The sequence below is a fragment of the Procambarus clarkii genome, chromosome 44 (genome assembly GCF_040958095.1).
Source record: "Procambarus clarkii isolate CNS0578487 chromosome 44, FALCON_Pclarkii_2.0, whole genome shotgun sequence".
Lineage (NCBI taxonomy): Eukaryota > Metazoa > Arthropoda > Malacostraca > Decapoda > Cambaridae > Procambarus > Procambarus clarkii.
In genome coordinates this window covers 19,981,684-20,006,866 of record NC_091193.1, presented here as the reverse complement: position 1 = coordinate 20,006,866, position 25,183 = coordinate 19,981,684, and the positions used below count along the sequence as shown (strand labels likewise).

At 35.8% G+C, this 25,183-nt stretch overlaps 1 protein-coding gene across 2 annotated transcripts; it reads left to right on the top strand.

Moving 5' to 3' along the window:
• The first annotated feature begins 4,272 nt into the window (after positions 1 to 4,272).
• On the top strand, positions 4,273 to 24,385 carry Rexo5 (RNA exonuclease 5). Of its 2 annotated transcripts, XM_045725696.2 has the most exons (12): positions 4,273 to 4,631; positions 5,856 to 5,909; positions 6,912 to 7,034; positions 8,214 to 8,359; positions 9,392 to 9,819; positions 11,780 to 12,075; positions 13,622 to 13,726; positions 14,650 to 14,844; positions 16,505 to 16,694; positions 17,991 to 18,142; positions 21,582 to 21,764; positions 23,999 to 24,385. In XM_045725696.2, the coding sequence occupies exons 1-12, from the start codon at positions 4,527 to 4,529 to the stop codon at positions 24,209 to 24,211; spliced, it is 2,190 nt and encodes a 729-aa protein (XP_045581652.1). In that variant the 5' UTR covers positions 4,273 to 4,526; the 3' UTR covers positions 24,212 to 24,385. The 2 variants fall into 2 exon arrangements, with proteins under 2 accessions (XP_045581652.1, XP_069156858.1); XM_069300757.1 differs by lacking the exon at positions 5,856 to 5,909 and having other exon boundaries at positions 4,378 to 4,631.
• The last annotated feature ends 798 nt before the right edge of the window (positions 24,386 to 25,183 follow it).

The following is a 25,183-nucleotide window of genomic DNA, read 5'->3' as shown; positions in this document are numbered from 1 at the left end:
CTGGACAGAAATTGTTGGGTGCATTTCTTGTTACTTAATGCCCTTGTTCACCTTATAATGATAACAAGTCGTAATTTGCAACTCCAAATATGTGCAGCGAGCCAAAATTCGGCTAAAAAATAACGCTCATGAGTCAGATTTCTAATATTTCCGATAGTTTGAAAACTGTAGGGGGGTTTGGGTAAAATTTGACCCCATCGCTGTCTTCACTAATTTGCCCTATTTTCAGTATAACAATTCGTAATTTCCAACTTCAAATATGTGCAATGAGCCAGAATTCGGCTAAAAAATAACGCTCATGAGTCAGATTTCCGATATTTTGAAAACTGTTGGGGGGTTTGGGTAAAATTTGACCCAATGCAGTTTTCACTGATTGCCATATTTTCGGTAAACACGTCGTAATTTGCAACTCCAAATATGTACAATGAGCCAGAGTTTGACCAAAAAATAACGTTCATGAGTCAGATTTGCGATATTTCCGGTATTTTGAAAAATGTAGGAGGGTTTGGGTAAAATTTGACCCATCGCCATTTTCACTAAGTGCCATATTTTAAATTTGTTTGTTTGAGATATATACAAGAGTTGTTACATTCTTGTACAGCCACTAGTACGCGTAGCGTTTCGGGCAAGTCCTTAATCCTATGGTCCCTGGAATACGATCCCCTGCCGCGAAGAATCGTTTTTTCATCCAAGTACACATTTTACTGTTGCGTTAAACAGAGGCTACAGTTAAGGAATTGCGCCCAGGAAATCCTCCCCGGCCAGGATACGAACCCATGACATAGCGCTCGCGGAACGCCAGGCGAGTGTCTTACCACTACACCACGGAGGTACCCAGGAGTTAGTCAGCCTGTTGTAGGGTTACATCCTGGAAAGGGTCAGAATTTGACCTTGAGGGAAGACTTCTATATAAGCCTAATGTGTATATATACACTGGCTGCCTGTCCCCAAACACAATTAATTATTATAAATTATTACTTTTTTTACAAATATTTAAATTGCCTTCAAGTGTTACTCTTAAAGCATCAGAAACATAAGCCAAATAATTTTACAAATTAGTTTGGTTACCATAAAAATTAAACGGTTGCTATACCTACTGATTTATAATTCATATACGTATCATAAACAACGTATACCTGTCAGCTAGTGCATAGAAGTAAATATAAGATAAACATGAAATTATAGAACAGAAAAGGAAAACTTTACTTTTAGAGCATTGTAGAAGAGCATAAAATGTTAAAAATCAGGTAGATGAGTTCAAGTTCAAGTATGTTTATTGAGACAAGAAAGAAATACATCTCAAAGGTATAGAGTAGCTTAGGCTATTTCTACCCCCCAGATGCTAGCCATTTAAAAGGCTTTGGAACATGCTCTTGCTGAACACCGACAACATGTTATCATACATACAGATTTGAAAACCGCCATTGAAACCTTGCAACAAGGACACATATGTGATAACATACATCTGATCACAAATGTCATATCATTAATGCAAACACTCAAATGACAAGGCCGACGGGTACTTATCAACTGGGTGCCAAGTCATGTGGGAATAATAGGAAATGACATTGCAGACGAAGCTGCAAAACTTGCAACTAAGAGAAGAAATGTAGACATTTCTTCTTATTATTGATGTGTGTATTTGTGTGGATGATTAGATATGTATGTGTATGTATATATGTAATATGTATACGTATATATATATATATATATATATATATGTCGTACCTAATAGCCAGAACGCACTTCTCAGCCTACTATTCAAGGCCCGATTTGCCTAATAAGCCAAGTTTTCATGAATTAATGTTTTTTCGTCTACCTAACCTGCCTAACCTAACCTAACCTAGCTTTTTTTGGCTACCTAACCTAACCTTACCTATAAATATAGGTTAGGTTAGGTTAGGTAGGGTTGGTTAGGTTCGGTCATATATCTACGTTAATTTTAACTCCAATAAAAAAAATTGACCTCATACATAGAGAAAAGGGTTGCTTTATCATTTCATAAGAAAAAAATTATAGTAAATATATTAATTCAGGAAAACTTGGCTTATTAGGCAAATCGGGCCTTGAATAGTAGGCTGAGAAGTGAGTTCTGGCTACTAGGTACGACATATATATATATATATATATATATATATATATATATATATATATATATATATATATATATATATATATATATATATATATATATATATATATATATATATATATATATATATATATATATATATATATATATATATATATATATATATATATATATATATATATATATATATATATATATATATATATATGTATGTATGTATGAGAGTGTGTCCATGTATATATAAGATTAATAATTTTGTGACTAGCGTCAAAAGATTGTTATTTGCTTAGCTAAACGAACTAGAGGGTTCAGTTCCTGAACCGATTATGTGCCTCTGTAATCCTTTACACCACCGCCCACGGGATGGGTATGGGGTGCATAATAAAGAAAGAAATTGAATTGTTTATCTTGTTCATTTTGTATACTTAGAATATAGCCAAGTTTTGGATATTATTTTGTTCATGTTAAGTGTTTAAGTCATTTGTTTAAGTAAACTATTTTAAATGTTTTTTCTCTTTTGTGCTTTATCCTACAATCGACACACACTGAAGATTACACAAGTCTAATTATTTTTTTACTTTTTTTATTTATGACTGGCATTCCATCTGCATTGGAGAGACTGTGATACCATTCCTTTTTACCGTCATATAAATATAGTTATATATATAATTAATTTATCTATTTATCTCCTACACAAGACAGCGAACAAGAGCCAGCGCATAAGTATGTATGTATATGTATATGTATATATATATATATATATATATATATATATATATATATATATATATATATATATATATATATATATATATATATATGTCGTACCTAGTAGCCAGAACTCACTTTTCAGCCTACTATGCAAGGCCCGATTTGCCTAATAAGCCAAGTTTTCCTGAATTAATATATTTTCTCAAATTTTTTTCTTATGAAATGATAAAGCTACCCATTTCATTATGTATGAGGTCAATTTTTTTTTATTGGAGTTAAAATTAACGAAGATATATGACCGAACCTAACCAACCCTACCTAACCTAACCTAACCTATCTTTATAGGTCAGGTTAGGTTAGGTGGCCGAAAAAGTTAGGTTAGGTTAGGTAGTCGAAAAACAATTAATTCATGAAAACTTGGCTTATTAGGCAAATCTGGCCTTGAATAGTAGGCTGAGAAGTGCGTTCTGGCTACTAGGTACGACATATATATATATATATATATGTCGTACCTAGTAGCCAGAACTCACTTCTCAGCCTACTATTCAAGGCCCGATTTGCCTAATAAGCCAAGTTTTCCTGAATTAATATATTTACTATAATTTTTTTCTTATGAAATGATAAAGCAACCCTTTTCTCTATGTATGAGGTCAATTTTTTTTTATTGGAGTTAAAATTAACGTAGATATATGACCGAACCAAACCAACCCTACCTAACCTAACCTAACCTATATTTATAGGTAAGGTTAGGTTAGGTAGCCAAAAAAAGCTAGGTTAGGTTAGGTTAGGTAGGTTAGGTAGACGAAAAAACATTAATTCATGAAAACTTGGCTTATTAGGCAAATCGGGCCTTGAATTGTAGGCTGAGAAGTGCGTTCTGGCTATTAGGTACGACATATATATATATATATATATATATATATATATATATATATATATATATATATATATATATATATATGTCGTACCTAGTAGCCAGAACGCACTTCTATGACTACTATGCAAGGCCCGATTTGCCTAATAAGCCAAGTTTTCATGAATTAATTGTTTTTCGACTACCTAACCTACCTAACCTAACCTAACCTAACCTTTTCAGCTACCTAACCTAACCTAACCTATAAAGATAGGTTAGGTTAGGTTAGGTAGGGTTGGTTAGGTTCGGTCATATATCTACGTTAATTTTAACTCCAATAAAAAAATATTGACCTCATACATAACGAAATGGGTAGCTTTATCATTTCATAAGAAAAAAAATAAAGAAAATATATTAATTCATGAAAACTTGGCTTATTAGGCAAATTGGGCCTTGCATAGTAGGCATAGAAGTGAGTTCTGGCTACTAGGTACGACATATATATATATATATATATATATATATATATACGAAAGGGTTCGTGTATACAAAATTGTCAATGAATGAACTGGTTTTTCGTATACTGAACCACCCACGTTATCCAAAACAGTCATGTACGAATCGACCAGCCTCCGCGTGGACTGGGAGTGGAGACCGGAGTCCGGCCGCCACTACAGTAACTTCCTCCACAGTAACTCTCCTCCTCCACAGTAACTCTCCCTCCACAGTAGCTCCATAATACCGTCCAAGCTGTCACCTAGAGCACGTCACAGATGTAACAGAGGAGAGAGAGAGAGAGAGGCTCCACGTTATAACAGGTGATGCAGACGAGTGGCTGCTGACCTGCTGCTCCACACTCCTCCAGCTGTGATGGAGACAAAGTCAACTAGGAAAATTGAACGTCTAGAAAACAAAAAAAGAAAGATGAAGGCATATCTGGCAATAGCAGAGAGTAACAAAGAAGATCGAGATAAGGTATGTTTTTGGAGGCTTGACCTTCCTGAAGTTTTGGAGGAAGACGGTTTGGTTGGATAAGAGTCGTGCTCAAGTACCTTTATTGAGACAATACGATACATCTTGATTACAGTTTTACACAACTCATAGTTTACATTCTAAAATTACATTTACATAGTTTACATAGTCTGCCTGAAACGCTATGCATGCTAGTGGCTTTTCTAGTATGTAAAACTTCAAGTCTCTGTACTCTCATTGTAAAAAATACATTAATAGTAAGGTATTACTGCATGAGTAAATCTGTATATTGATTAAAAAGGGGCTTGTTAATAAATTAGTAGTCAAAAAATTTGCCAATAAACATGATTATTCTCTATGAATTCACAGCATTTCAATTTATATACAGTATTTGCAGCAGTAGTGCACTCAATGATATAACAGTAGGCCTTGAGCACATTCAGCACATTTTCTTAGGTTTCTCCTTTCAGTAACTTTTCTGGTTCTGAAAGATTTTAAAATAGTAATGTATTTTTTACCTCGCATTTAATGTACGTACATGAAATGTAATTGGTCATTTCGGTCAGTCCTGGATGTTTACCAAGTCATGGACCCCTTTTGATGTCTATGATTTGTTAAGTGCCCAGGCTGGAAAGTGATGGTGCGTAGGTGCTGGTCTCTGTTTAAGTAAGAAAATCTTGTTTTTTGTTGTGTGGGGGGGGGGGAGTAGGCTTCGGTCAAATTGTAAACAAGCATTTTGACGAAGTTCATTTCTACTTATTTAAATTGTGTGTACAGTTCTCTAGTCTGTAGTGTTAGTGCTCTAATAGTACTCTCTCTCAGTTAGGAGGTTCCACCTGGTCTCTCCTGTTGTGGCATTTGATTTTTTGCCATAGCTGCTTCTGATTTATGGGGGCTTAGTCCTAGTGGTATTCAGGTAGTTTCAATTTGTTTATACAGAAGTAGTTTGCAGGGTAATAATTGAGGCTCCTTAAGTTCCAAATATTTCCTGGAGGGGTATTGAATAGGTAGATCAATTGTGGATTGGGATACAGTACCATCTACAGTCTTTCTGCAACCAATATGTGGCAAGTCCATCTTTATAGCTTTTTGTCAAGGTATAGTGTAAAGTGTACCTGTAGGTTTTAGATACTTTATAGGAGCAACCCAAGGTGTTTCAAACACTGAACTCTTCATTTTATAACTTATGTTTAACTACTTTACTCAGAAAAGTATTTTATATTTCAGAAGATGAAAGATAACAGTCATCAGACTGGAAGCAATCATGCCACACAAATACAGGTAATGAATATTATATTGTACTGTAATTAGGAACACAAGAATCAAGGAAACTGCAGAAGGCCCATTGGCCCATATGTGGCAGCTCACAATGGCTCTCAAAGCTCCACTTTGCATTCTTATAGCACCCTGGCAAACTCTTCATCTGGCTCTGGGGATTTGTTTGGCTCGAGTTTTTCTATTTGTTTAATAACATCCTCCTTGGTGACTTCTATACCAGTACTAGTCAACCTGTCCTCTTCCCCACCACTATAGACTTATTTGGATGAAGGCTTAACCCCTGCACTGCGCAAAGCGCCTTTAGGCGCTCTGAGAGTTATGCTATTTTTTTTTTTAATTAGGCTATATTTTAATGTTTTTTAATGTTTTCATTACTCTTTGTGTTTTTAAATGAAAATAGTTGAGTTTGGAAACATTTTGACATTAAATTTACCTGAATATTTATAAAAATAACATGAATATGTCCTTGACAATTGCCCCAAGAAGTTTTTACCGAAACCAGGTGCGCAGTGCAGGGGTTAATGAAGAAAGGCATTTCTTTAGTAAATAGGAAGAATTTTTTTTTTTATTTAAAATACTACTTACTCATCTCAGTATCATTATCAGTTATCTCACCTGTCTCACTTTTTAATGAACTTGTCGTTTCCCTAATTTTTGTTCAATGTAACTGAACCCCCCTTGAGGGTAGACACATTGTTTCCTCTGCCTTAGCTGTTCCTCCAGCAAATCCATCTCTATCCTCAGAGTTCCATATAGCTCCACTAATTCCCTCACTACACCTTGCATTATTCATTTCAAAACACAACCAGAGCTCCAGCTAAATACTGCCTCTGTCTTGCTTACACTTGAAATTTACATCCTTTTATTTATCTTTATTTAATGGTTGTGATTTTAGTTTTATTTGATGTTCTTATTGCAGTGACTATTGTTATGAAATGTTATGAGATAGAATGTATGGTAGTACTGAACTGTGCAGTAGTTCCTGAAATTTTAATATGATTGCAGCTTATAGCCAAACGTAATGCAGAAGAGCCAATAGAAGTCCCTCAACCTAGTAAACGTCGCCTCACTGATACGGAATATGCAGAGATGAAGCAGAGGAAAAAGAAATTGGATGCAGAGAAGATGGTTAGTCTTTTGTGGGCTTTTTGGGGCCTTTATCTTGAATTTATCTGCATGTATTTGCAGCACTAACTACTGTACTAGGTAAATCTATGAAATTATAAGATTCGGTTATTACCATTATGGAAAATTTCTTGTGGATTTTTCATCTTTGTTTTTAATTTTTTTTCTGGATTAATTGCTTAGAAGGGTTCTTTGCAGAGACTTTTCATGTACAGTATTTTGAATTCAAGGTTACTCTGGTAGGTTGCCAAGAGCTTATTATGTAAAGATGCCTAAATTGGTACCTGTTCCTAAGTTTACTGACCTTATTCCCGTAGTTATATCATGCTGTGCTTCTAAAATATTGTTCTTGTATGTACAGTGCTGAATGTTCTATGGTTTGACCATATAGAAAATGCAAGATCTGTTTAGGATCTTACCCACAGTCTCAATTTTTATATTATTTTCACAGCATAGTAACCACTGCATTTCTTTCCCAGATTATTCTTTTTTTTTTTTTCTTTTTTTTTATAGAAATCCGAATGTCGTCTAAACAATAACACTAAATACAACTTCACCACATCCTATCATCATCAAACAGGAACCTGTGGTTATTATATTCCCTGTAATCATTGCACCCCTACACTCATATGTAAAGAGAAACATCATGGACAACTCGCATAGAAGAGGTTAATAAAGAACTAGAAAAGCACAAAGAGGCAATTAAAGTACGCACAAGTTGTAAATGAGAAAGGGATATCAAGGAAGTGTGTTTGGACAATACTGCAGTAACAGAATGGACCAAATTGACAAGAAGAATTCTTGAAACCAGCAACTTCACAAACAAGATGACACAAATTCAAGCTAAAGAAACAAAGATGCCAAAAAAATATTAGAAAGTATTCTTTTGCAAAGAGAGTTGTAGATGGTTGGAACAAGTTAAGCGAGGTGGTGGTGGTGGAGGCCAAAACCGTCGGTAGTTTCAAAGCGTTATACAACAAAGAGTACTGGGAAAACGAGACACCATGAGCGTAGCTCTCATCCTGTAACTACACTTAGGTAATTACTCATTACACCAATCTGTATCCCAAAATGTGCTAGCCCATATCTAGGTTCACCATCCTCGTGCAATCAAAACTTATCTAGATTTGTCTCTTGGGCTGTATATAGATATTTTTATGGTAAAGTTTTTTCTTTTCATAGGCTTGGCCAAGGGCATTTCTCAATGACACTGGAGAGCGCAGCAGTCTGAATTTGAGTGCTGATAAGCGCTTCCCATTATTTATGAGTGATGTTCGGAGTTTTTTGATGTTTTCACTCCTTCACAACAGGTCTCCGGATACACCTAGGTAAGTAGAACCTGACTGCTTGCTTTATACATACATTACTGTAATTCAAAATAATTATTATTTTGTATGTTACCAGTTCCCACATTGTTAATGTTTCTGTGTATTTTTATCTTCCTGTTGATTTTTTTACAATCTGTATGAGGAGAGCAAGGAAAATTTAGTAGTGAAATTTAGTGCTAGTGGCTGTACAAGAAGGTAAGAACTCTTGTATGTATAAATAAATAAATAAATAAATAAAATAAAAAATTCATGATGAGCACTGCACACTTTGTATTATGAAGTAGTGGAAGTCCTCTTAGAAGTAACGTCGCATTTCGCTCGTATGAGTTACATAAGGCCAAAAATTGTCATGCTAGAAAATGGAAGCGGCTCGCGAAAGTGATGTACTGTCCTGTTTTCTGTTTTGGGTCCTCTGGTAGGTTAGGAGAGGACACTTTAAATTGACCATTTTCTTGACGTTGGGAAACCTTAGGAGGACGGGCTAGTGGATGACACATGGAGTGTGGTTGTGCTTGCTTTGTGATGCTAAATTGTGTAAGTTATATAACAAATGTATGAAAAATATTTCTCTCTTTAATATCTACAACCTGGTTTTGCTTTGCAGTATTATTCACCTTTTTGTCCCGCCCGATGAAAGTGGGAAATAGGGTAATGATAATAGATGCACATACTGAAGCTTCTGCTGTTAATTTATATTTGGAAGTACTGTAGCGGGTAACTTTCTGACTGGAGCAGTTGACAGTTTCCCTGTTGGTCATGAACTTTCTTATCTCAAACCACAATATAAAAGATTTAACAATCTTCGTCCTTTCTTAGAATTATGAATTAAATTTGCTATGGTATGAATTTACTGTATGCAGTAAATAAAAAATTCTAGCCATGTTAGATATATATATATTTCATTGATTTTATTAGTCTTTATATTTATTTCGACACTGGACTTCATTGTCCACAGAATTAGATTAATTATGATACATACTTGAATTCGTATTTCTATTATGTAAGAAATGTGCTAACGATTTTATATTGCAGATGGATCAAAGTAATTCGTACCAGAAAGTTTTCTCATGTTATCACTGCTGTCATTGAGGGAGTGAGCATTAGTGACTTGGTAAATGAAGTGGATTCATCAGAAATTCATAAAGTGGGTAATTCAGAGGAAAAAGCCACTTCAGACAATTTTATCACGGAGAAATCTCAGAAAAAATCTGACACAATGGACTCTGATGCTTGTAATAAGAGAGAAGATGAAATAGATACTAATATAGATTGCCCAGAAGATGAAACCTCAAAAGGAAGTGAGGACTTGCCAAAGTCTCTGTCAAAAGCACTGCCACGAACTTCTTCTCTTATGCATCATTGTTTAGAATTACTGGCACCTTCAAGATACAATGTTGGGCCATTTGAGGAGCTTCTCAACATCCCACTCTCAAGGCGCCTAAAAGATAAAGTAGTGTCAGGTAATTATGCTCCATGAAAGAATCATTTGATCTTAGTAAGTAGCCATAAGATTGTTTCTTCATTAGGTATGTCTGGCAGGAATACAATGATTTTGTCATTTGTTTGTATATATATTTCTATTTTAAGTTTCTGTTCAGTATTTTGAGAAAGTTTTGTCATATTAACTTGAAACTTAGTGCTTACATTTGATTGAAGCCAAGCTTCCTTTTTTATTGGGCAGTGTAGCCCAGTGGTAAATATAGTGTTTCATTATCACGTATTCCTAGTTTTTTATGGGATACTTTGTTTCTATTTTTTGTTGTCAGTGTCTGTGTAATATCTAAAGAATGCCATTTTATATTTAAGATTTTATCATATATATATATATATATATATATATATATATATATATATATATATATGTCGTACCTAGTAGCCAGAACTCACTTCTCAGCCTACTATACAAGGCCCGATTTGCCTAATAAGCCAAGTTTTCATGAATTAATGTTTTTTCGTCTACCTAACCTACCTAACCTAACCTAACCTAGCTTTTTTTGGCTACCTAACCTAACCTTACCTATATATATAGGTTAGGTTAGGTTAGGTAGGGTTGGTTAGGTTCGGTCATATATCTACGTTAATTTTGACTCCAATAAAAAAAAATGACCTCATACATAGTGAAAAGGGAAGCTTTATCATTTCATAAGAAAAAAATTATAGTAAAAATATTAATTCAGGAAAACTTGGCTTATTAGGCAAATCGGGCCTTGAATAGTAGGCTGAGAAGTGAGTTCTGGCTACTAGGTACGACATATATATATATATATATATATATATATATATATATATATATATATATGACCTACATGACCTACATCACTACAGTGCAGTGTGTATATCATATTATTTATATTATATATTATATATAATATAAATAATATGATATACACACTGCACTGTAGTGATGTAGGTCATGTAGCCTTGTAGTGGTACATTTTATATCCATTTTAATACATAGTTTTGGGTAAAAATATTTAGAGCAATATTTGGAACTTGAACAAGCTTACTTGCATTAAAATTTCTTCTTATGCCTTGATGCCTTAAGGTACTGAAAATACAACAGTCTAATATGCAAATGATACAGGGACCCTTGATGAGCTAAAGCAGCTCACTGTCCCCGATAGTGTATACCGAAACCATACCATGTAGGCTAGTATGGAAATTACCACCACCTGCCTTTGCCCACACCACTCTTTTTCCTTATATAGCAAAAATGGTTTAGAATACTGTATTAAATTTCAACCTGGAAAGAGCATATCTTGGAACCAAACCATGTACAGTACAGAAGTGTTTAAGTTCACTTGTCTGGACTATATGAAAAGGACCCCCTCTCCTGATGAACCAGATAAGCAGAATTCTGACAAACAATTTTAAATTGACCATATTGGCAATTTTTTGTACCACAACACCCAACAATTTAAATTTCCACACACACTATAAATGAAAAATATAATTTAAAAGAGAAACTTCAGCTTACCTTGTTGTAGTTTGTCTTCTTGTGTGATACTCTATAGGTCTTGAAAATTTGCGTAACCTACTCTCCAGTTATCCGGATTTCTGTCTGGATATGGCGAAGATTTGCCAGAAAATTATCCAGGTGTATTTTTGGCAAGATAACTCAAATATCCAGTTAAGTGGAATCCAGATAAGCGAGCTAGTCCAGTAGTATATAATACAAATTATAATTACTTTTCTGTATAACCTTAATAGTTTTATAGTACAGTAGTATATTTTTATTATTGCATGGATGAAATTGATTCATAAATTCATCAATACCCTAATTGTATGTGGAGTAGACTGAACTTCTATTGACTGATGCCCGAGATTAATATAGCATATATTAGTCCAATAGCTCCAGGGAGCCTCCAGCTCACTCAGAAAATGGCGTTTCATTACATTCAACGTTGTTGATTTTTACAGGTTTCAAAACACTCGAAGGAGCTGAAGAAAATAAACTGATAAATCGATCTATTGTTTCGATGTTTCCTGTTGCTTGTAGCAAGGATGTCTTCAAAGAAATTATGAAAACGAATAAGACTTCCCTAATCCATGAAGATGGAAAGGTAGTGAAGTCATCCCACACTGATAAATTTGACAGGAGGTCATTGTTGCTGAGTGTAGAAGATATGATCGAACATGGTTTTCCATCACCAGTTCCTGATTGCCCTGGATACGGAGACCCAGAGTTCAAGTTTACACGCAAGGTTTATAGTGAGGTATTTACCATCCGTTTTGTCTAGGCAATATTTCTGTGTATTGTACCATAATTGATTTTCTGAACATAGTACAATACAGTAGTTCTTAGCTGTCAATCCTTAACTGTCATTGAATAAATATTTATTATTGGATTTTTATTTTAAATAAAAGCTTGTGAAGAAATAGAAAATCTGAAAGGAAAGGAAACAAATCTAGTAATGTTGTGAATAACAACAACAACAACAACAAAGAGAACATTCAGAAGTTTATTTGGCCAATTTTTTTGCTTTTTTAATATGGTAATTATTTTTGGTTATCTTATTTAAAATGCAATATAGTTGACAAAGAAGAGTGGCATATTAGGAAGGTATGGTTTTATGAAGAGAAGGGCTATATTAACATTCTTTTGACTTTGTGCATAGAAATAAAGTTGCATGATTGTTGTTATATTTCTGTGATGAATTGGAAATTCACAGGAAAGTGAACATTAAAGAAAGCTTTATAAAACAAGAAGCTGGCTTAAAAAAGTGGAATCAGAAGAGGGAAATACAATTGTTAATAAAGAATTTTAGACAAAGTTATTAGAAACTTACAAACAAGGTTTGCTTACACAAATTTACAAGTTATATGTATTATAGAGTAGTCCCTATGCAGAGTACATTATCAGCTGTCAAATTACTTGCTCTTTCTACCTTTGTGCATTATCTGCAAAATTATTTTTGTCATTGAGGTCATTTAAAAATATTATGATTTTACTTATGAAATTTATATATGTATATATACATGATGGTGAATATGACTGAAAAGGTAAGATTAATCATTCTAGCATGAATTTTCTCAATATTTCTTATGTTTCTCTTCACTGTCGATGGTAATTGAAAAATCAATTCTCCAAAATTCATTTTTATTTCTAGTCTGACGCCTGAACGCGTTTCGTAATAACTTATTACATTTTCAAAGACTTTAGTTTACACACACAATTGTAACCTGTAAACATACAAAATACATCCATACTTATACTCGCTTTGGGTGAGGTGATATGGTACAAAAGTTTTGGGTGAGGTGATTGACATTTGCACATGATAGAACACGAACACAGGGTATACAAACATAAGAATGGAAGTACTGTAACTGCAGAAGGCCTATTGGCCCATACTTCCTCTTGATGCTTCTATATTGGTTCGGGGTCTTGAAGTGGGTAGAATATAGTTGTGCATTAATTGGCTGTTGATTGCTGGGCAATCAACAATCAACAGCCAATTAATGTACAACTATATTCTACCCACTTCAAGACCCCGAACCAATATAGAAGCATCAATTTTTCAATTACCATCAACAGTGAAGAGAAACATAAGAAATATTGAGAAAATTTGTGTTAAAATTATTAATCTTACCTTTTCGGTCATATTCAACAACATATGTTTACAAGAAAGAGCTACCAAAGAGAGAGAGAGAGAGTGTGTGTGTGTAATAATAATGAAAGTTAATTAATAATGATTCCAGATCTTGTATATTGCCCTGATAATTAATATATTTTCAACATGTTCAATATATCATATTGCACAGGTAACGGCCACTTCCCCAATGTTTGGTGTGGATTGTGAGATGTGCTTGACAACTGCCAGGAAGTTGGAGCTAACCAGCATCTCCGTGGTGAATGAGGATATGGAGGTACGGTTTTGTTTAGCATCTTAATCAACAATGTTCTGTGTGAACTGAAAGCAAATATTTCGGGGAATTCATAAATATTTTGCTTGGTTGTATGTATGTAGTCAAGTAAAAGGCATTTAGTACAACACACAAACATAAATATAACAGGTTAGGCATGTTTCCTCCTGCATTATGATTTTATGCAGTTTGAATCACTGTACAGTGTTAAATAATAAATATACTGTATATGCAATAACATTTATTGTAACTTGGGAAGTAGGGCACTGAGTTCCATGAAATACTGTTCTTTGATCTGCTCCCTTGTGTGAATGGCTTCTTATCAAATGTAACATGAAATTTGGGTGTAGAGAGAATCTTTTTAAAAATGACAATACATTGCAGAAGTTCGGATTGAGGAAGAAGGATATGGGGAAATATTGGCCTTGTAATAGGGTGGTAGAAGAATGGGATAGGATGCTGGCATGCATCACTGAAACAAATGGTATAGCTGGCTTTAAAAATATTGTCCATTGCAGCATATGGGAGAGGGGTTGAATCTAAATAGGGATTATCCAGAATGGGACAAGAAGCCCACTGCAGTAACTTCTGCTACTTAGGTTCCAGTCTGGAGTGGGTTGCTACAGATGAAGTATTAATTTACTTATGTGGCAAATCACATACCTCAGCCATGTTTTCATGTTTATAATTACAGTAACTAGGTGCTTTCTTCTTACCAAGAACAGCATAACTAACACATTGAGCATCTGAAATGCCTGGCATAGTTTAAAAATATGGTCTTAAGATTCACTGCAATCACAATATAATTAGGTTAGTAATGTTGCATAGTACAGCATTAAAATCTATTAAGTCTATTATTCAACGAGATATACTGTACCTAATCAATATAAACTGTTTAATGATGTGTGTTTTTATATCCTCCACAGCTAATTTACCATAAGTTGGTGAAGCCAAAAAATCCGATCATCAACTATTTGACACAGTTTTCTGGCATAACTAAAAGCATGTTGAATAATGTCTACACGCGAGTTAAAGATGTTCAACAAGATCTTGAGGAACTCTTGCCAGCGGATGCCATTCTTGTAGGCCACTCTCTGGATTCTGATTTAAAAGCTATGAAGGTTTGTGTAATCTTTGAGTTACAAGCATGTTGAATACATTATTATTTTTACATAATGACTTGTTGGTGTGTTAAATTATTATTACTAACAATTTTTATTGTTCCCTTGGTAGCAAGTGTTTTCTGATAGCTTATGCCTCCAAAGTGTAGAAAATTACCATTATTCCCTCAAAACTTTGCCTGGAATTTTAATTAAGACTTCTTGAATGTACCTTAAGGCGAAACAATGTCACAGCTCTAGATGATGAGTCGACAGCCTTCAAGTACCTTCACGATGTCTTCCCTAAACTGTCTTCATCACAACAATGTCTTAAGGAAATATTAACCATTTTGTATTTTGTATTATAATAATAGCCTGTAGTATTTTGGAGACATAAGCAATCGGAAAACAACACTTAATACTCACAAACAAAAATTATTACATTGCATTATAATTTGTAATATGTTATATGAGAAAAAATGTATATACAGTGTACAGTATATATATATATTACTTATAGTTATTTTAATATAAATCAGGAGTTTAATCACCTACATTAGTAGGTATTTTTCTTGTTGATTTTTTTTTTTTTTTTTTTTTACATTTCTAGTAAGAAAAAGAATACCTTCTGTATATTTACAATGAATTGTTACAGCACTTGTAATGGTGACCAAGTGTTGAACAGGGATAAGTTATTCCTGATGGAATTAGATCTACTTCATTGGGTGATATTTTCTTGTTGTGGTGCCAGCCAGAACAGCAGGTATCTGTTCTTAATGCCAGATGTCTAAAAATGTTAAAAGATGTAGAAACTGTTCTGTCAAGCATTTTGTAAACGTCGTCTGTCTCAGTGAAGGACTTTATGTGAGGCAAGTTTATTGCTGCCAATGGGCTCAAAGTGTCAACGTAATGTAGCTGTTCAGGCCGCTGTTGAGCTGAGTACACTTCATAATCAATTTTAAATAATCTGTTCCTTGTAAGGGTTAATGACACTGTGCTGCATTTGTCATTAACTTTTTACTTCCAAAGCAATAGTGGGCTATTAAATAATTAATGTATAGTATTGCTCTAGGGTTTATAGAAACAATTGCATGCATACATACATATATATACTAGTACTTACATACATCCTACCTCACGTCCCTAGAAGACAGAAGAGTAAGAGGAGACATGATCACCACCTACAAAATTTTCAAAGGAATTGACAGGGTTGACAAAGACAAACTATTTGGCATGGGTGGAACATGAACAAGGGAACACAGGTGGAAACTTTGTACCCAAATCAGCTACAGAGACATTAGAAAGAATTTTTTCAGTGTTATAGAGTAGTTAGCAAAATGGAATTCATTAGGCAGTGATGTGATCTATCTTGAGATGATTTCGGGGCTTTTTTAGTGTCCCCGCGGCCCGGTCCTCGACCAGGCCTCCTGGAGGTGATGGAGGCAAACTCCATACACTTTCAAATGTAGATTTGATAGAGCCCAGTAGGCTCAGGAATCAGTTACACCAGTTGATTGACAGTTGAGAGGTGGGATCAGATAGCCAAAGCTCAACCCCCTCAAGGACAACTAGGTGAGTACTTACAAACATATATACACATTCATACAGTATATATACTATATATATAAAATATTATGTATATTTACTTATGTATATTATATTTAATAATTTATGTTTTCAGGTCATGCACCCGTATGTGATTGATTCCTCTTTAGTGTACAATTTGAGTCATATAAGGAAAAAACGTTCGTCTTTGAAGCTGCTAACAAAACTTTTTCTTGGTAAAGATATTCAGGGAAGCAAACATGGTCACGATCCCACAGAAGATGCTGGAGCTTCACTCAAGCTCGTCCAACTTAAGCTGAAAAATGGTAAAGAATTACTTTTAGTTAATCTTGAGAATCTATGTTGACATCACATGAAAGTGTGAAATATGGTTAAGATAATTAAGATATTGTTATCTATTTGTTTATCACTGTCTGATGACATGTTTTACTTAAGAATTCTTTTGTGCTAAGTCTGACATAACGTAAAGCATATGTGCCATCCCGATTTAAAATAATCAGGCCTGTTTTATTCCCGCATTCTTTCTCATTTTGTCTTTATTGAGTTACTTGTACACTATTAATTCTCTTTACTGGATATTTGTATGTCTTCTATTTAAGTCTACCATCAGCCATCCTGCTCATTTTCCAACCATCATAGAGTACCGTATTTTTCTTGGCCCACTTTACTACCACACACTTCACATGGCCAATTTTCTCTGCAGTTCCACATGGTCCATATATCTTTTCCTTCCTCCTCATTTACTTATACCATATGTATTTTTAGATTTTGAAAACATAGCCTAAACTATGTTGTTTTTTTTTATCGTATTTGACTCCAGTAGGTCATGGTTAGATGTAATACACTGTTGGGTAAATTTTTCTACGGTTTCATAGTTGTCGTAGTTTCATAATTAAATATCTCCAGTAGAGATATTTTCTGATTTTTATAGTTAATTTTTCTTTTTCTTATTGGAAATCTGCTTGGGGGGGCATTTGAATTTCAATTGAAGAAATAATTTTGTTTCATTTGCAGTGAACATATGATTTACAACCATCCCCCTCCCCCTCAGTAATCATTAAAAAAATTGTATCTTGATTTGCCAGCTCAGGAATGTCTCAATTAATAGGCTACAATTAGAATATCTGTACATCTAGTTCATTAAATAATAGGATCTTAATCTATAGAGATAATAAAGTGAAAATGTTGGAAAATGTACCATATTAGCATAAATAACTGCTAAAGACTAGTACAGTATTGTTGTACACTACTTTCATCTACAAGGGGGTAGATTATTACCAGGGGGGGCCTGAGAGCTCACCCAAAATATTATTCATAATATTTTGTGGATTCTGTTGCCTTATGAAAATCAGGAATTTGGACTGATTATGCTTAGTCATTGATATTTAGTGTGTATTGATGTGTTTACTAGTACTGTATCTGTCTTAGTTGTGGCAGGGACAGGTAACCCCTAGCATTTACAGACTCCTTCCTCTCTTCCTGGTGAGATATTTATAAGTACCCTAAGTGTATAGAAACTTGTAGTTTTTAAGAGTAATTATATAGTACAACTGCATGTTAAAGAATTTTGATGAGGAATTATTTATATATTATCTCAACAGATGTAACATTTGGTGATGTGATCCATGGTGGAAAAGTCCCAGATTCTCCACATAACCTTGAGAGAGACACAGAGAACCTTGTAGAAGATTATGTAAATCGGATTGAAACCGAATGTATGACCCAGCAAAGATATGTTACAAGTTTATTTCAGGTAAGTTAATAATGCAGTATTTTTTGTTAATTTTTTAGTTGACAGCTGAAAAGTTGTTGACCGTTATAAACAGTTTGTTCGTGTCACAGCTGTGTGTGGTAAGAGCAGCCACATAATGGGGAAAAATACCTGAAATTCAAGTATCAGCACATAATTGCGAGGAATATTTGAATTTTGGAATCAAATCTCAAGATTGATTGATTGATGAAGATTAAGCCACCCAAGAGGTGGCACGAGCATGAATAGCCCGTAAGTGGTGGCCCTTTTGAGCCATCACCAGTATCAATAGATGATACTGGAGATCTTGTAACACGGGTAAGGTTTCTCGAATTATCTTTCCTTCTTTTCCCCCTCTACCCGTATTCTTACTTTTTATTTCTCTACAAGGGACTCCAAAACTTTTACTAAAGCCGACTCCACGCCACGTGGTCCTAAGACGATTGACCGACTTAGGATTCTACAACCCGTATGACGTGACCAAGGCTCTGAGCAAAACCCTAGAGTCGCCTCCGCCGCCACCACCGCCACCACCAGACCAGTAACACAGAGCAATGATCGAGGTCTGGATCGATCATGCTAATTAATCAACCTTGGGGCTTGATCCCCACTAGTAACCGATGACCTTGGAAACTTAGAGTGTAGAATTAATTACACGGGAATGATGAATTCCGACTCGATGTTAGAGTCGGCGCCCAATCCAACTCTGCCTCATGTGGACCACGTGACCAGGACAAGTTCACATAAACACATGGAAATAATAAAAATGCAAATTATTAACTAATTAATTTATTAAAAGAAAACTAAAACAAAATCTAAATATGTTCACTCCCTGTCACTTTAACACTCCCTACTTGACCTGAACGGCAATGAAGTGACTCCCTATAAGGACTCATAAAGCAACTCTACCTTGGGCGACCAGCTAGATGTTGGGGGCTGGTCTTGGAAGAGGTAAGATGGTTGACCTCTCCCAGTTGATCTGGAGTTCACACTGATCTCCCTCTCTCTGGTCTTCCCCAGACTAGAGCATTGTATTGTTCCGCATTGCTTACCAAGTTACTTAGCCAGGTTTAAGTTATAACAATTAACCTCTGTTGTACTTAATTGATCCAGACTGGTTGAATTATTTTACTGAAGTTAAATTACACAAGCATCTAACGGCAGAGCTGTTCCTGATCACCAAAATGGTTATTAGAACTTTGAGAAATAGTGGACATGTCAACTCTGATGACCTATGACCGCCGGTCACTCGCGCCTTACAACTTAATCTGATTCGTGACGTCACTGATGGTGACTTAACTCAATAATTAGAATACTCTTGATATTGTACCCAGTACTATTATACAATACAATTTTAATACAAAATGAATAAAGGCTAATTTCTCTAAATTACTGAATACTATAGAATGGTTCATTATACTGTACGAAGCTATGAACAAGGCGTCGATTATTTTCACCGCGAATTCCCTGGGGTCAGGTCCCGGGTCACCACGCGGGCCCAGCTTCCCATTCTCTTTTGTCGATAAACCACTCTGGATAATTTTTACAACCAGCCTAGTTTGTTACAATCTGTGGAGGCGCGACTGCACCCTGCGTGACGGGAGATGTCTCCCGGACCAAGTGGTGATGTCAAATCTCAATTCAACTGTAATCTTGGATAGTTGGAGAGAAGATTGCAGAACATAATTGATACTAACAAATCCACAAGGGCCGTGACGAGGGTTCGAACCTACGTCTGAGAGGATCCTAGACACTGCCTTAATCGACTGAGCTACAACATGGTAAAAGAATTGCAACTGGAAGTTCTACCGACCTTACAAACCCTCGTCACGGTCCTTGTGGATTTGTTCATTTGATGCATCACACTATTGTGATTTCTGTGTATAATAGTTGATACTTCATAAGGTTGGCTGTGTCTAAGTATTTTATTTCTCTAATCTTTCACTTGAAGTTGAGATATAGAAAGATTTATTTGGTCAAAAATATTTCATAACATACAGTACTGTACCATAAAACAGCAACATGTTGCAGCAGTTGACCAGTACTCCCTCATGTATTAGTACTGTATGATGCAAATTTGCTGTTATTTATTGCTCTGATATTAGAAACTGAATGTTTATGATAAAATGGTGTCGACTGGTTAATATATATTGGTAGCTCAGTAAAAGTCAATCGGTAGGCTTTCTTCTCCCTTGTGCTCACCATTGGGTACTGAGCCTGAGTTTAGCTCCCTAAATTATTGGGATCGTCTCAAAGCTCTCCAAATGTACTCGCTAGAAAGGAGATGAGAGAGATATCAAATACTATACACATGGAAAATAATGGAGGACCAGGTCCCAAATCTACATAGTAAAATAACACCATACTGGAGTGAACAATATGGAAGAAAATGCAGAATAGAACCAGTGAAGAGCAGGGATACCATAGGCACAATCAAAGAACACTGTAAACATCAGAGGTCCACGGTTGTTCGACATCCTCCCAGCGAGTATAAGAAATATTGCCGGAACAACCGTGGATATCTTCAAGACAAAACTAGATAGTTTTCTTCAAGAAGTGCTGACCAAGCTCTCACAAGTCAGAGCTAGGAGTAGAAGAACTTTCAGAACCCCATGAAGCAGGTATCAAGCTCAAAGACTGACACCTTTTTCTTGGTAGTGGAGGAGTGGTCTCAGTCTTGGCATCACTGTCGGGGGATGCTCTGGTTTCCATTTGATTATTCTTGGGGCTTGGTTTCTTGGAAATTATAGACATTTTTCAAGGTTGTGGATTATCTGTATTTTCCTTCTAAATTTGAGCTTGATTCCCTCCATAATGGCTCCACAAGCGTTCTTTCTCATCCCATATGATGGAGAGACTGCACCAGTGCTTTGCAGGTTCACACGTTTTTGCCTAATTTCATCGGCTATTCAAGATTTAATGTTCTTCCAGCTGTGATAAAGGGACAATATGTCTGATCTGGCTCCTTCTCTTTTTGAGTTTGGGTCTTGTGCCACTTCCTGGCTGTAATATCAGTTTTTACTTCCTGGCTAATATTGAACCCCTTGTTTTCCTTGGGATCAATGGTAAATGAGAGGCTGTTAATCTGGAAAACAGACTTCTAAACACATCTCGGTTTGCTGTGACATTAAATCCGCATGCACTATTTTGTAAAGTATGAGGTTTTCCTGGATCATCTTTCATGCTATGTGTGGGGTCTACTGTGCTTGTGTTCTTACCTGTGCAGCATAATCTTCCCTTAATATATTCTTGTGGTATCTTATGCAACACTCTTAAATCCCCTGCAACTCGTCAGAAATCTATTCATATAATTATTTTGTAAAATGCTGCAAATAATGTAATGTTTCAATAATAAATGCCACAAAATATCTGTTTTAATAATTTTCTTGTTTTTTCAAGAGCCTATTTAATGTGGTTAATCTATTGACTTGTCTATCTCCAGTATGCAGACAATTTGAGCATGGCAATGCTGGCAACACCTTCCACCATGGAAAATTATGAAGATGTGCTTTCATTCATGGGAAAGAAAGTTTCTCATATAGAAGTTGTTCCTGATAACAAGCAGCTGTCTGTGAGGACAGCTGAAATCTGCTTGTTTAAGGATCTGACCTATGTTCATATGAAGGTAAATCATGGAAGCAAATTGGAATCATAATGACATTTGCATATGAAAATATTGGTAATATTCCATTATCTACATTTTGCATAGCTTTTGATTTAGTTTGCCATAGTTGGGGACTGAAAGGAAGCCTGTTAGTCTTATTGAGGTCAACCTAGGCCAACACTGACCTTCTCTAGGATGCAAAACACAGCAGCTCCCCAATTCTCAGGTACAGTACCTATTTACTGCTAGGTAAACAATAGCACCAGGTGAAAGGAATCGTGCCCACCATGTCTGCTCCATTCATTAGTTTTATTTATTGCCATTTGTTTATTAGTTATCCCGGTTTAGAATGCTTTTTGATTTTTGCCTTGACTTTGTGTGAGGTTTCTATGTGGTATCTTGATAAGGCCTCGTGGTGTTTACTTTAAACTTAAAACACTTACACATTACCAAAAATAGTGCTGTATATGATTAAGTATTGAAATTGGTTATTTTCCCAAGTGGTAACTATTTTATTAATGTGTTTATCGAGAAGGATTGGAGTTATCGTATGGTGATGTTTTATATCTGTAGTTAGCTTTATCTTTGACTAAGTCCTAACATTTATTTTCATGAAACTTTTTAGGCTCATGAAAGGGGAATACAGTAATGCTGTAAAGAATGTAAAAGATTTGTTGTAGTCACTGTAACGGTTCAAGATCATTGAATGTAATGGGGTAACGAAAGGTAAACAATTGATGTGAATGATTGCTAGTTTATATTAACACTTTCGCTCACTCCGCGCGCCACCCCTCAACTGTGCGATATAGGCCCCAGCGTGTCACGGGAGCGTGCGTTAATTCCGAAAAGTATATACTCTCTTCAACTTTGTCACCTCAATTCTCCTTCTACGAGATTAAATTTGGTATCATTGTGTTCGCAATAAAATTCTCTACAGCACTAAATGCATATAAACTCCAAAAGCCCGGCTAATTACCCGCAGCAAACAGAGAAAGTGCGAACGAGTTATCCGGGAGCGCGCAAACGGGATAAAATGTTTTCACTATTTTCACTCTGGTCACCTCAATTTTTGTCCTAGGTCTTTCATTTTGGTCTCAATGGGTTCGTAATGAAATTCTCTAGAGGAACATTAGCATATAAAATAAAAAACCTGGTCACGCTCCAACCGCCGACAAGTTGAAGACGGGCCACGCATTAGCCGTGAGTGAGCGCTCAGACGCCTTCCTGCTACACTCCCAATTCCCGCCCTTTTCAAGCCTTTCTTTCGCAATTTTCTTCCTGGAAGGGCCTTGTTCATGATTACTATCCATCGTGGAGTAAGCGTAGATAGTTTCTAAAGCCGCAGTAAGAAATATAGCCACGGAAAATAGCCGAAATGTTCACACGTTTGAGATGCGAGGGGAGGCGACATTGGTCACAACAGTGGAGCAAAGACAATGGGCCCACAGCGTGTGCCAAGCCGCCTGAGGGCCACGAGGCTCTACAAAGAAAATGGGAAGACATCGGCGCACATTTTAAAACCAGTCCCCAAAAAATTGGAAAAAACCTGATTTTTGGCGATTATTTAAAGTGGATGACGCAATGCTGCGTCATCCCCGGTATTACCGCCAGTAAACGGATGACGCAATGCTGCGTCATGCCCGGGCGAAAGTGTTAATAAATTAGATTTTACCTCTCCTTTATGAGCTTAAGGGCCTGATGGCTGAGTGGGCAACACTTGGGATTCGTAGTCCTAAGGTTCCGGGTTCAATCCCCGGGGGAGGTGGAAACAAATGGGCAGTTTGTTTCACCCTGATGCTCTGTTCACCTAGCAGTAAATAGGTACTTGGGAGTTAGACAGCTGCTATGGGCTGTTTCCTGGGGATGTGTAGCAAAAAGGGAGGCCTGGTCAAGGACTGGGCCATGGGGATGCTGAGCCCCAAAATCATCTCAAGATAACCACAAGATTGTAGGATACCTGATCAACCAGGCTGTGAGCAGCCACGTCCAACAACCTGGTTGACCAGACCATCAACTGGGAGGTCTAGTCAAAGACCAGTCCACGGAGACATTGATCCCCAAAACCAATGCAAGGTTGTGCATATAAACTGTTAAAATATAGAATTTTTCATTTGCTCTTTGTTCAGTTATTACATTTAGACCCCTCCTTTCCACAATTATTTTATATAGTACAGTATATATATTTTTTAATGAACACTAATTTCCTATTTACCTACCCATTCTGTGTTTACCTAATGATGATTATAAATTTGTAGATGGATACCAAGTTAGACAAATGCTCCACACCAGAGAGTCGTCAACACCAGTTCAAGAAGCTAGACAAACGGTTGCAGCGGATTTACAGAAGTGCAGCTGCCAAGGCCTTGATAGTTTACATTTTTACTGGCTCATCTCTTGATGTACCTGCAGATCAGCGCTCCAATGGATTAATTATGTTTTCCATAAAGGAGTTACCTTTTATCAGATAGCCAGAATTAATTTCTAACTCCTGGTATAAGTAAAACTAAATTTTATTTGACAACTGTGAGACAAAGCTTAATTGTTGCACAAAAAGAATTGAAACCCTGTTAATGTATTTAAATTAAGTAAATACATAAATTTAAACATTTATTGTATGAGAATAAACAAATATTTTTTGTATATTCCTGTAATTTACTTTTACTGTGCCTTTGAGACATTTTCAGCGAAAGATGGTTCATGTGCCGTCTTCATGTACAATAATTTTGTAATCAATTTAAAAAAACTTTAAAATATATGACAAGTTGGAGGATATTAATCCAGACTACTACTTTAAAAGGACTACTGTAATGCATCAAAGAGGCAATAGCTTCAAGCTCTACAAGCTGCAATGTGGGACAAAACAGGCGATGCTTTTTTACCAAGAGGGTTATAAACCCCATGTAACCACCTATTCACCATAGCTATAAATATATCCAAACCACACATCAGAAAATGGAGAAATTATGATGTTTTGGTCCATCCTGGACCATTGTCAAGTCTTGTAATGGAAAGTGTGTGGGAGAGAAACAATATGAGGGATGAAAAGTGGGATGAATGAAGGAGAAAGATTAAGATTAAAGGAAGGAATAAGAGAAAAGGTAAGTAAAGAGGAAAGGCAAGAATAAAAAAAATCTGGGATAGTAAAGGTAAGTAAAATATTAAGAATAGGAAAAATGGGTATAAAGAAGAAAAAGATAGAAAATAGAAGGGCAAAAATAAGAGACGAAAACTGCAAGAAGCGTAATGGCGAAGAGAGAGCCTAGGAACGTTTGTTAAGGTTAGAGCATAAAAAAAAAGTAGTATGTCCTGTGAAAAGGAGGAACCTCAAAGGAAAAAAAAAAACAAATTCAAGAGTCCAATTAAGTGCTCAATAACCCACTGCACAATATGTTGAACGGATCTCTTAACACTAAGGCAGGTGACAGTGTATTAGAATTCTC